Genomic DNA, 13715 nt, shown 5'->3' on the forward strand with positions numbered 1-13715 from the left:
AACTGTCATTTTAAATTAAAGGGAAGTTTGTCCCTAAGGAACTTGGGGCAAAGGGGGAGCCCAGGGCAATTAATCTACAGCGATATTCACAGAAAAATTAAAATTATTAGTTATCTGAATGTGTTCAATTTGCACATTTATGTAATTCCTCATTGTCGAGTTCTTAAGGGCGCTATTGTATGACGTGCTCAGCTTCTCTGAGACAAGGGAATGTCACTCCATTACGTCGTTTGACAGCACTTGTCATAATTGCAATAGTGGGGAATAGCTTTTTCTGCAAATGATATTTCCGTTCGTGACAATTTTGAATATCTAAAGGGTTTTGTATTTTTTTGATTAAGGTATAGACATTCTGTGGGCTTTATGCCTCGATCGATTCGAGACTCGCCCTGTCTCCTTCAGCTCTCGTTATTATTTACAGATTGCATGAGGAGAATTTTAGGCCGTTTCATAAAGTGGATGGGTTTATGCGCGACTCCAAAGATGTATCTTCAGTAAACGGGTATTGATTGTGCCACGTGTCTCAGTTTCACAAAGGACACCAATTACGTAGAGACAAAATGTCTTTTGTGGCCAGTGTAATGCTGCAGCTGAGATATTATCTGTGTGTAAATATCTCCTGCGTTTTGACTGAGGTATGCCTCTGTGTAATTTGTGCCCAGAGTAATGCTCCCATTGAAATAGTATCTGTGTGTAAATATCTCCTGTGTAAAATTGAGATATGTTTCTGTGCAGTGTGTGCCTAGTGTAATGCTGCCACAGAATATTATCTGTGTGTAAATATCTCCTTTGTATAACTGAGATATGTCTCTCTGCAGTGTATGCCTAGTGTAATGCTGCCACAGAATATTATCTGTGTGTAAATATCTCCTGTGTAAAATTGAGATATGTTTCTGTGCAGTGTGTGCCTAGTGTAATGCTGCCACAGAATATTATCTGTGTGTAAATATCTCCTGTGTAAAATTGAGATATGTTTCTGTGCAGTGTGTGCCTAGTGTAATGCTGCCACAGAATATTATCTGTGTGTAAATATCTCCTGTGTAAAATTGAGATATGTTTCTGTGCAGTGTGTGCCTAGTGTAATGCTGCCACAGAATATTATCTGTGTGTAAATATCTCCTGTGTAAAATTGAGATATGTTTCTGTGCAGTGTGTGCCTAGTGTAATGCTGCCACAGAATATTATCTGTGTGTAAATATCTCCTGTGTAAAATTGAGATATGTTCTGTGCAGTGTGTGCCTAGTGTAATGCTGCCACAGAATATTATCTGTGTGTAAATATCTCCTGTGTAAAATTGAGATATGTTTCTGTGCAGTGTGTGCCTAGTGTAATGCTGCTACAGAATATTATCTGTGTGTAAGTATTTCCTGTGTAAAACTGAGATATGTCTCTGTGCAATTTGTGGGATGCATTATACTACAACTGGAATTGTGCATTTGCTTCCCCTTTGAGAAAGTAATATTTTGTCCGTGTGTAAAATATTCCCATGGTCAAGCTGAGACATTGTTTCTGTGTATAAAGTCCTAGTGTGGATCTGAGACATTGTATGTGTGTAAATATTCACATTGTGAAGTTGAAGCATTGTCTCTGTTTCATCATTGCCCATGTAAAGTTGAGACGTTGGCTGTGTGTAAGTATTCCCTTTGTGAAGTTCAGGTGTGTGTTGAGACATTGTCTGAGTGTACAATGTCCCTTTGTGACTTAGAAATACATTGCCTGTGTGTACATATTTTTGTAGTGTAGTTTAGATAGTGTATCTGTTCAGTCTTTGCCCTCGTGGAGATGACCGTTTAGTGTGTACACATTCTCAGTATGAAGCCTGGGCATTGTCTGTGTGGAAACATTCCTGCGCAAAGCTGAAACCTTGTTTGTGTGTAAAAGTCGTTGTTTGAAGTTGAGACATTGTCCGTGTGTAAATATTCCCTTTGCGAAATTGAGACGTTGTTTGATGTCCTTTTGTAAACATTCCCGCTGTGAAGTTGAGACATTGTCTGTTTGTAAAAAGTCCTTGTGTGAAGCTGAGACATTGTCTGTCTGTAAAAAGTCCTTGTGTGAAGCTGAGACATTGTCTGTGTGTAAATATTCCCAGTGTGAGGCTGAGACATTGTCTGTGTGTAAATATTCCCAGTGTGAAGGTGAGACATTGTCTGTGTGAAAACCACTGCTTGTGTGAAGCTGAGACATTGTGTGTTATTATTCCCAGTGTGAAGCTGAGACATTGTCTGTGTGTAAATATTCCCAGTGTGAAGGTGAGACATTGTCTGTGTGCAAACCACTGCTTGTGTGTTATTATTCCCCTTTGTGAAGTTGAGCTATTATCGCTGTGTAAATATCCCACTGAGAAAAGACTCAAACATTGGCTGAATCTGAGACATTGTCTGTGTGTAAATATTTCCCTGTGTGGTGCTGGGACGATAACTGGTTCATCGTAAGAAAGAACCATTCACCAAGCGAGAACCATGTTAAGTAGTGCAGTTTGAATGTACAATGATCAAAGTAATACTATTCTCATGATGTTTCATACGAATGGGTGAGTGAATCTAGTTTTATGCTACACACAGCAATCGTCCCGCTAGGGGGCGGCGGTATGTTTCATACTAAATATAGAAAAAGAAAATTGTTAATTGAACAAATGATAATTATTATTTCTATCGTGATGCTTCAAACTTTATTACAAATAAAAACAACAATATAAATAATATAAAAAAAGATCGCCTTTTCTCATCCGAAGCTCAGTACATGGCCGATGCCATCGAAGAGACGCTGTCACGCTGCCCAGGTCGTCATTAGAATGCTTTAGTACTATTCCTCGCAGGCTTTGTTGAACCCCTTCCTCACTAGTGTTTATCTTTATAGTGATCGTCAACGCTCAGCACAAAAGTGTCAGACACTCAGTGTAGTTTGACAACTTCGAAATTTCTCCGCGAAGTTAACGGCTAGGTGGCCATCAGGCTAGCTTTATCGCTACACTTAGCCTAATGGGGACGAGGGCTCGCTTCAAAGCTGAAGACTGCGCAAGGCAGATGGTCCCGCCAAAATAATTCTTTTATGAGTGGAACCACCGAATATAATTGATGAACCCACTCTGGCAAATATTTTGGGTGTTTCATTACCCTGTAGCGTGTCGAGGTCTAATGGCGGCAGTGAGATAACTAACACTAATGTCTATTGGACTAGTTGACTTTGGTATATCTCCCTAATTGCCACCGTCGCACATGTGTTACTAAGCATGGCCTATTCGGGGCAGTCAGACTGTAACGACTCTTAATTAAATCAACTAGTCCGTTGAGGGTTGAGCTTGTATTAGTGGAAAAGAATATATTAGTTTAACGGTAATTACAAAGATAGGGCTTGCAAGTAAGAGATTGTAACGAAAGGGGATTGGAGACTTCGTAATTTGCCAGTGTCTGATAAATGATCCCTTAGGACAGTCTAATAGTCGTGGAACCGGTCTAACGCAGGCCAGATAGAAAAGCATTTAATATTCCATTTGTGGGCCAGCTTGAATGGGCTTTTGTTCACAATTTACAAGATTAATCACTTGAGAGAAACTGTGTCGTTTTTAGTTGTACAAAGTGAATTCGAGGAAACCTTGCTTGCACCGTTTAGTCGGGCATGGAGCGTTTGGCCCAGCTAACGAAAAGGCCATGCGCACTGGTTAAATAATAAAAGGGAGCGTAAAAACGACAATTGTAACATAAAAATATGAAATTGAATTATTTTTGCAAATAACGACTTCAGAACTGAATGCGGACATCGATCAACCGGTAATGGGATAAGTTCGACCATAAGAGTTCACGTTTTGAGGTCCCAAGATCCCAATTTTAGATGGGTTCAAACGCAAATTGAACGATAATATCAAAGACAGACAGAGTAATATTTGTAATTAATACATAACACAATAGCGTCCCGGATATATCGAACCCCGAGGCTTTCTTATTTAACAAAAGGAAAGTTAATAAATGGTAATTTCATTAAGTAATTGGGCATGTCCCAAACAAGAAGAATATCAGGTTAGAGTCTGCGTGAAGTTTGCTTTGTGTATCAGTGTTCGGGATTGGGGGATAAAAATAAGTACTAAACTTGTTGGTCATGGTTGTTTTTATTGGTAAGAATTGTTTCTGTTTGTATACGTCATGTTGTGATGATTCTTTGGGGACAATGTAAGGGAAGATGCCTGGTCAATGCTAGAGAGGGTTTGTTCCATATCGTCAAGAGATCGTTGAGGAGCCAGGGCCTTTCAGTGTTAACTGTCATCAGATCATATCAGGTAGTGAAAAATAGAACAAATCATGGTCTGTTTTTCAGCTATTAGATATACAATAATTACATTTGTTTTCCTATGAGGCAGCATAAAAAAAATCACGATGTGTTTTTTTGCTATTTGATGTAAAAAGTTTACATATATTTTCAGATGTGATATATGTTTACCTATAATGCACGCGGCATGGCTATTGTATATGAATTAGGGAAAATTGTAAATTTTTTCTCGAAGTTATGTATCGCATGACAACCATGTATATTTTGAATGCATGTAATTGTTTTAATAAGTCATTATATTATGGGTTTCTTTTACAACTGTTTTTATAATGAACGAATGTGATTATTTTACATCTGAAATACCCATTTTTACGATATTTCGTTACAAAATGCGAGAAAATCTTCTTTTGATATCCCTTGTGTCTGAACAGTACTCTTCAACCTTACATTAAACTATCAAGCAAAAGAAATATTACCTTTGAAGATTGGATTTGAGCAAAAAAACCTAGAAACGACATCACATCGTTACAAAAATGAAACATTTCCCAGATATACCGCAAAGTTAAGTTTCAAAGCAAAACTACGATACCCACATGAATACGTTTCCATTGTATAACAATTTATGTTCAGACACGGGTCTTTTTCGCCCAGCAACTTACACATGAAATATTGAAAAGCTTTGCGTTTGTACACCTCATTGAGTTTACCTGCCAAACAATATGAGGTCGATGGTCGGTGTGGTCGATGCATCTGCAACACTGACAACACCGCATCCTTTTATCAACGACAAACATAGAAACAGTGGAAATGTGGTATTCGAACCTGGGCCACATTTTAAGGATCACGTGACAGCGGTTCCCTAGCGTTCACACCATTGTCAAAATATGCACATGTTTGCATGGATCTTTTGTTATATAAAATAAATAAACATATAAATAACAAACATGCATGTCAAGTGAATAAAACTTTATTGACAAAACCTTATAGTACATCTTTACACATATGTGCATCTTCGAGTCATCCCACATAAATCATTTCTGTATATACGATTCGTTTTTCGTCGGAACATATTCCCCCTATTGCTGGATAAATTACTCATTTTAAAGTTGTAAATGAAACTTAAAAAGTGGTTATTTCCGTCATCATTGAACTCTGTTATTATTACTATTATTATACTATTATTATAGTTGATGTATGAAATAAATAAAGGTACAATTATACCCTTATTTGCATACCATATACACCATGTGTACGAATAATACAAGTAAATAGAACAGGCATTTTTGATTAGGTAATCAATGAAGGAAGATGTAAAAACTGTATACAAATGAAATCTTAACGCATGACATAAAAATGTTAACAAAAATATAGGATAATAACATCCGTGTGAGCGATGCTGTGAAGAAAAGGATCAACGTCCAACAGCAGAATCCATCGATGAGGGTGAAAACAATCGTTGTGAATAAGGAGGAATTCCCTTCGCCGTCAGTCTACTGCTAATAAATCATATGTCAAAATCTTCTATACATATCGCAGTATATACACACTTTTATACAAACAAATATCCATGATTGCATGAACGTCAAACAAGTAAGCATCACAAAGTTCACTACCCCTCCCTGGGGCTATGTATGGGAGTCATCCAGACTCCGCTCTACTGACGGGGGTACCAGTCGGAATGAGGGGTTGGGAGGGGGCACACACAGTGGCGGGTACATCTGATTACCCTCCTCAGACCGGAGACTCATGAGGAACTTCTGAGCTGCCTGGCGTTCTATTTCCCGCTCCTCTGCAGTCTGGCGTCTGTGAACGAAGATGGAACATTGAATAGAACCATGTTATGAAGACGCTTACATAATTGATTTCAAATGGTTTTGTTACATGGCAGATGAAGGTTCTAGATAATAACACCCTGATATATATTCAATACAACTAAATACATCCAATACAGAGGCGGTGGGGGTAGTCTAGTGGTTAAAGTGTTCGCTCGTCATACCGAAGACTTGGGTTCGATTCCAAATTTGGGTACAATGTGTGAAGCTCATTTATGGTGTCCCCCGTTGTGATATACTGGAATATTGATAAAGCCGGTGTAAAACTACGCTCACTCAGATCCAGTACAGTTTAACGGGTCGTTATGGTTAAGTATAATCTCATATCTATATTTTTATCACTTGCATTTTCTTTTTACATTGTCATGTAACTGAAAGGGAAGTATGGGAAAATATTGTAAGTTCACATTTCCATATTAACTTCTTATTAACTCAGAAATACATATGAACACAAACTCTTTCATTTGAATGCATTAATTTGAACGTAGGACATTTACTTGTGCCTGTTTCAGTCTTTCCGCACATCATATAAATGATTACTTGACTAAAGATCTCGGCCTTTATTCTCGAAACGGTCGTAGCCCAAGAATTCTTAACTTTGATCGTAGCCAATGTGTTAATAATAGGCTTAAGAAGTCCGTATGGCTACGAACGTTTTGAGAATAGCTAGCCAGATGACCTATTTGATTTAGATGTATTGGTAAGTACTATATAATTACACATGTGTAGGTAACCCGTCAAACGTTTAATTATAGGTAACCTGTCAAACGTTTATTTAATCGAGCATGTTAACCTATAACTCTAAGTCATACTATAAGTAGTTGTCAAGACAATATCATCAGGTGAGCAGCAACTAATCTTAAGTAGTTGTTGAGATGACAGATTACTATTTGGTCGTTGCTATTTTTGCAGTCATAAAGTCATCATCAAATTATTTCCAAGTACATAATGTAACCCTCTTGATAGAGGAAACAAGAATGCTTCATATATCGAATAATGTGTAGCACATAATTAGAATGCCCTACTGAGTCCATTCGGAGAAAAACAATTAAATGAGTTCCATGCTCTTAGGCACTTTAAAACGTTCTGGTGTACTTCAAGACTATTACCCATTTGATGTATTGGAATGCCAGTAAACGAGATCTTGATATATGCGTATATATCTAAAAACGTGAGACATTAGTCGAGTAAAGTGTAGGATCGTTGTTTGAAACGTCAAAGTACTGAAGAAGTTTTAAAGTTCTAAGGAGCAAAAACAAACCCGCCTTTAGGCTTCAGGATGTCTGTGCATGAACGTCTTAACATCGCGATATTGGCATCGAGGAGAAAAATACGTCCGTGTTTGTCTAGTTGATCCGGCGTGTTGAGCGTGATCGTTCATGGTTTCTGTATCATTATTATTATTAGTATCATAATCATAAAGTAACTATAATTCACGCCCGTAGGGATGATCGTCTTTGATATGGGTTAATATTAATATATCATTATAGATGAAAGATACAACCAATCAGCTGTTGCTGCTGCTGCTACAACAAGAACAACAACAACAACTACTACTACTACTACTGCTGCTGCTGCTGCTGCTGCTGCTACTACTACTACTACTACTACTACGGTACGTATTCAACATTATTCTATCTGCACATATATTATTATGTTAATATTTATATATATTATTATTGCTATGATGATGGTGATGATGACATCATCATAATTTTGTTTCTAGTACTAGTCCTAATAATACTACTAGTACTACTAGTACTGCTACTACTACTACTACTACAACTACTACTACTACTACTACTGCTGCTGCTACTACTACTACTACTACTGCTACTACTACTACTACTACTACTCCAGCTACCAGGTTACCAACCAACTGTTATTGTTATTTATGTAACCCTTACCTCATAAATATTACCACACTTACTCATTTGTTCATATTGTCATTGTTACTGTAAATGAAAAACAATGAGCTTTACATTACCACTATACCACCTGATCGACGTCATTATGACGACAGCCAGTACATCACAACATAGCTGTGAAACGATCTTTGGATACTCTGAAGTTGATGCTGAAGACGTCGTTCGTAAAATGGTGTGCGATATTTCTAGTGAGTAAGTTTTGGGGTTACATATACCCGCAGTCATGTGCTAACGACAAGCTATGCCATAACGTACGGACGTTAACGTCAAACAACGAAAGACCCGCTCTATTAGTACCAGGCTAGAGAAGAAGGTATTCCGCCTGTACTTGGTTTGTATGCTGTTTAACGCTGCGCTCACTATCTCAGGTATATTTAAGTCATGTACATAATCCGATCCAGACAAGACAATCCAGTGATTATAAGCCGGTAGGCATGAACTGAGTCAGCGAACATGAACCCCTAGATCCCGTTAGAATCATCTTAAAAACATTGCTTCGGTACGTCTGGACGTCTCTTTCCGTAACATCAACAGGTACCCGCATTTGAGCCGCAATAACTCCGTTTCAAGATATTTAACAAGTGCAAACCAATGAATAAACTATCACCGATTTTGAAATGATTCTAAAGGTATAATATTTCTATTAATGACCAGGAAACTCGAGACCAATGAACGACAACTCGCTAAGGTAGGTTTACTGTATTATATTTCCATCACTTCGAAATTAACAGAGCTTAAATCAGGCTAATATCGTTAACAATTAGCTGTGTACTATCACCTTACACTTCCTAATTTCACATCCGAACTTGTTGCTCCTATGGGAAGAGTCCCCTGGGTTCTTGTTTAACGTATTGATTTAAATTGTCAGCCAACATTAAAACCAGCCTCTGTCGAACAAGGACTGGTTGACTTGAACAATCTATCAGTTCGTTCATAATTCAACTAACACGGCGAAGATATGTCATCTGCAAAATTGTTTTGGTAAATTATCCGATTTGTGATAGTTTTGCTTTGAGCATGACAAATGCCACTTGAAAATGACTTGACTAGCTGTACCACGGGGACTAGGCACAAATCCCAACTACATATTCCTGCCGAGAGATTGTGCATTTTATTATCATAACTGTTTTAGATTGCAGTGCGTCAGCTCTCCATGATTATTTATAACAAATCGATATTTTTGTTGGTAACGTAAGAATTACGATAAATCTAAATGTTAATGACACTTGTATTTGATATTGAGAAAGGTTTTAAGCATTTGCATTTTAAAGCTTTCCCCTGTGAAATTTATAGATTTTGTGAATGTGTCTGAATTTTGACAGGGGTCGTAAAACATATCTATGTATTTTTACATAAAACAGAATTTAGCTTTATCCGAATTGTGCAGACTTGGTAATAATTACATGGGCATGTGTTTAGGCAAATGATCGTTTTTTTATCATAGTCGTGTAGATAACTTCTTATATATTTACTTACTTTGGAAACAAATTCCGCTATATCCAGACACAGTGATAGCCTGTTTGTTTGTTTGTTTGTGTTTGGTTTGTTATTAATTTCAAAGTAACGGCCGGTCGGTAATTTATAAGAAATATTATGTTGTACGTATATACACTAACATATACCGTTGTCATCATGTTGCTGTTTGAAACTTTCACAACAATGGATTTCGACAATATCATACAGTCTGTCAGTTGTACTGGAGGAAAGTCATAAAATCATGTGACTCTTATGCATGATCACGAATGCACATTTAGACCCGTCAATACAATGTAAATAGAAACATCCCGTAGTGTATCTGTATCACGAGAAATCGAATCTTCGCATACGAGGAATCCGCGCTTAAATTTCACTGTGACGATCTTGGAATGGCATGCTAAGAGCATTGAGATCCTATTGCACTAAAATATTTTAATTAAAAAAAAGCAATAAAAAACCAAAGCAAACATTCACCCCCCCTCAAAAAAAAAAGAAAAGAAAAGAAACAAACAGACAAAAAACAAAAAACCCCACAAAACAAAAAAACAAACAAAATAAAACAAAACAACACAACACAAACAAACGAAAACAAAAAAACCCAACAAAACAACAACAACAAACATAAAGCAAAAACTAACTAAATAAAAGCAAAACAAACCCCCAAAAAGCCAAACAAACAAAACAATATAAAGCATTAATGCAGTATATTTGTCTTGCAGATGTCAAGCAAAGTCTATACATATTCAAACATCAACAGTCAGTTTGTACAGTATTTTCACACCCGACCACTCCCGACTTCACGTATCAACACTCGACTGCACTCGACCACTCCCGATCTAGGAATATACCTATTTAGGTGTAGTGTATTTCTCTGATAAAGGTTTATGCTCACTATCTCCAGTTCGAGTAGTTCCCATGTTATTTTACTTGTCATGACGTAAGAAATTTTCATATTTTTATATATTGATTGTTTTGACATGCAAAAATTAATTCTTTGGATGTGTCAAATACGTAACCTTTAGCTTTGGAATGTTCGGAGAAATGAAACTTATACTTTACTAACATTAAATGTGTCATAACTAAATGTATGTGTCATACACTAACTAACTAACTAACTAACTAACTAACTAACTAACTAACTAACTATATATATAATTGTTATCATAGCATGTGTCAATGAATATGTTTATCATAGCATATAATACTATATAATACTGCATGCGATAGCATAGTATCATATTGTTTGTTAAATAATTATGTCTATGAGTACCCGCCAATCTCTAATGTATTGCTCCAACTTTGTGTGATTATTTCATTATCCTCGAGAAGGTTGGCCATCCCTTTGGCACTAGCTCTAATTCTAGATAACAAAAATATTTCTTTAAGTTCAAAGATGTTGTACTTATTTCATTATCCTCAAAGAAGGCTGGTTCTCCCTTATAACTGATTCTAACTCAGGCTAACAGAACTGCACTGACCGCCATTTCGTCCTCCTATTCTGGAACCACGTCTTCACCTGGGCATCGGTCATCTTCAGTGATTTGGCCAGACTGGACCTTTCTGCTGACGCCAGGTATTTCTGTCGAGAAAACCTTTTCTCTAGCTCCATTACCTGTTGCCGAGTGAACGCTGTTCTAGGCTTTTTCCGCTTCGGGGGAGTACGATTTTGGTACGGATGACCAACCCGTCTGACCACTGTAACAAAATGCAACTTGATGCAATGATTTGCCAAATCCAAATGTTTTTCAGCCACAATTTCATACAACCAAACATGAACTCACGACAATACTATAAAGACAATGAACCGATTAAAGGCACAGCTGCGATTGGTATGACAGTCATAAACATGTACGTATTAAAAGATTATTTGGAAATTAGGAAAGATTCATTAGTGTTCAGAAAAATGCATGTTTTCATTTTCGACATAAACTTTAAAATATTTCAATAATAATCTCGAAAACCAGAGTTTCTTAAACCTATCTAACATTCAGTTATAAAGCATACAGTAGCAATTCTATATCAGTTCTCTGCTTGTTAGCCAAAGTTATTCTTTCATATTACCAAGTCACCAGATCCTTCAAGCGTACATAGTTAGATTAAGAATGAGGTGCAATATCAATGGAGACTCTGTATTAACTGATTGCTCTTTTCCGTGAGGAAAAATGAAAAATTATTGATTTTCTGTCATTTCTACAGCAATAATAATCATCAAGTCATGTTCGTTGTAAATACACATCTCGTGTATTTGGAGAGAATGATAAGAAAGAGGAAAAAAATTAAAAATAAACCCAATTTAAACAACTCTTACGTGCATACGAATAACGGACAAGGGAACAGAACGATCGTGTTTGAAGTGTGCTCTATTGTTGTTGCGTTTTGTTTTTTTCTTCGTGAGTGACAGCGAGACGCGTCTATACATTCTTCACGGAACTATTATACATTTAAATCAATAATCCCAGGTTTATGGAGAAACGTTCATCAAATGAGATTAAGAATAGGTTCAAGGATGAAAACAAAGTGCCGTGTCTACCTTTTTCGGCTGGGAAAACCAAACACAGGAATGCGTCGTTGCTTTGAATAGTATTTATGAAATTTTAAAATTGAAATGATTTATCATTGGTGTTTTTAATTTAATAAATATTTAAAAAATGAAAACAACAGTCCTCCCTGTGCTCTTATCTTGTTATAAGTGCATCAGAATGGCATGATTTAAATGTTTCAACGCCTTTATGGATTTAATACACAATGAATACCTGTTTTTGTGGCAAATCAAAAGAATGTAACAAGACACGTGTTTCTTGGAAAACGGCTTGTTTTTGGCAAAAATGCTTGTGATGGTTAAATGAATTTACACAATCGCTGTTGACGGGTCTGTAAGAGAGGGAAGTAAATAAACGCCTTTAAACGACAGGGCAGACAATGTCTGTCGCTAATTTCCTTAATAAGTACAACAATGGAATTTACACGTGACAGCCAGCCAGTTGTCGTTAGCTGGCACGTTTCTTCACAACACACAGAAACAGGCGAAAACGAAGAACTTGGAAATAGAGGTTTGTCTCTCACACTGCTGTGTAAAGGTGTGAAGCTTTACTTTTCCCTATTCATGCAACATACAGCACACATGTGTGTCAAGTAAAATATCTCTGATTTAAAATTATATCAGAATTTGTTTTGTATATATTCAGTTACAATCGCTACACACACTGTCAATGAGTAAAAATCAAATTTATAATGATAAACAACATTATTTTGTGATATATTGTCATTCAATCTGTAATTTCCGAACTTAATTTTCATAACAAAACTTTTGCTACATATAACGTTATGGAAAGTGGATGTTTGAACAATTACAAATAAACAATAAACGACTATTTTATTGACTGGGAAAGAATACCCACTATAGAAAATACATTGTCATAGACTATTGGATCTTCGAGACGACACACACTGCAATGCACTGATAATATCATATGAAGCATTTACAAATCAATACAATTATATGTAATTATATGTAATATAAAAATGACTTACTGCCATGTCTGTCCCGTTGTAAGCCGGACCAAGGGCACATGTAGTTGTAAAGCTCGGGCCAAACCGGTCTCCCAGATGGGGGACCATAAACCTCCAAATGACTGCCTCCTGTCGTGTTTAACTTATTGTAAGAAAACACTGAGTCCGAATGTGAGGCACTATCAGAAATGTCAGATTTTTTCTCCACATCGTCGCTATTTTTAATAAGTTTCGTTTCACTTCCCAAAATCCTCTCCACACTAAACGCAAGGTGTTTGGAAGGTTTGCTTGATTCCATCCGTTTATCCGGTTCACAATTTGATGTCACCCGCCCGTCTGACTCTTCACCTTTGGAGGTAGAACTCTCAGAATCAGACATATCTGGACTGAGTACGTCAGAACGTTTTGAGTTTTCAACTAACATTATTCTCCCAGGCTACGAAAAAATCTATTTGGCAATGTCAAAAATCTCGGAGATGCCTTTTTTCGCCGGATCGTTCCCAGCTTCCAATAACAATCCAGACGCCGGGAGCGATTCCTGCCGTCCTTCTCTCAACCCCAGTCCGAAGATGTCCTCCCGTCCAAGCCAATTCAAGCGGGATATATTGTTCTAAAGCAACGTTTAAGTCCCAAATTTGCCTGATTGGTGCTATTAGCAGAGTTGAAGGATAGACGCTGATTACATCCCTTCGCCAAGGCCCCGCCTTTA

At 37.1% G+C, this 13715-nt stretch overlaps 1 protein-coding gene across 1 annotated transcript; it reads right to left on the minus strand.

Annotated features, from left to right (window-relative positions):
* Positions 1–5543: 5543 nt before the first annotated feature.
* LOC137266343 (uncharacterized) lies at positions 5544–13430 on the minus strand. Its single transcript, XM_067801829.1, has 3 exons — positions 13028–13430; positions 10975–11191; positions 5544–6063 (listed from the first exon to the last, which is right to left on the minus strand). The coding sequence occupies exons 1-3, from the start codon at positions 13428–13430 to the stop codon at positions 5886–5888; spliced, it is 798 nt and encodes a 265-aa protein (XP_067657930.1). The 3' UTR covers positions 5544–5885.
* Positions 13431–13715: the final 285 nt, after the last annotated feature.

Source organism: Haliotis asinina, chromosome 15, assembly GCF_037392515.1.
Source record: "Haliotis asinina isolate JCU_RB_2024 chromosome 15, JCU_Hal_asi_v2, whole genome shotgun sequence".
In the NCBI taxonomy this organism is placed as follows: domain Eukaryota; kingdom Metazoa; phylum Mollusca; class Gastropoda; order Lepetellida; family Haliotidae; genus Haliotis; species Haliotis asinina.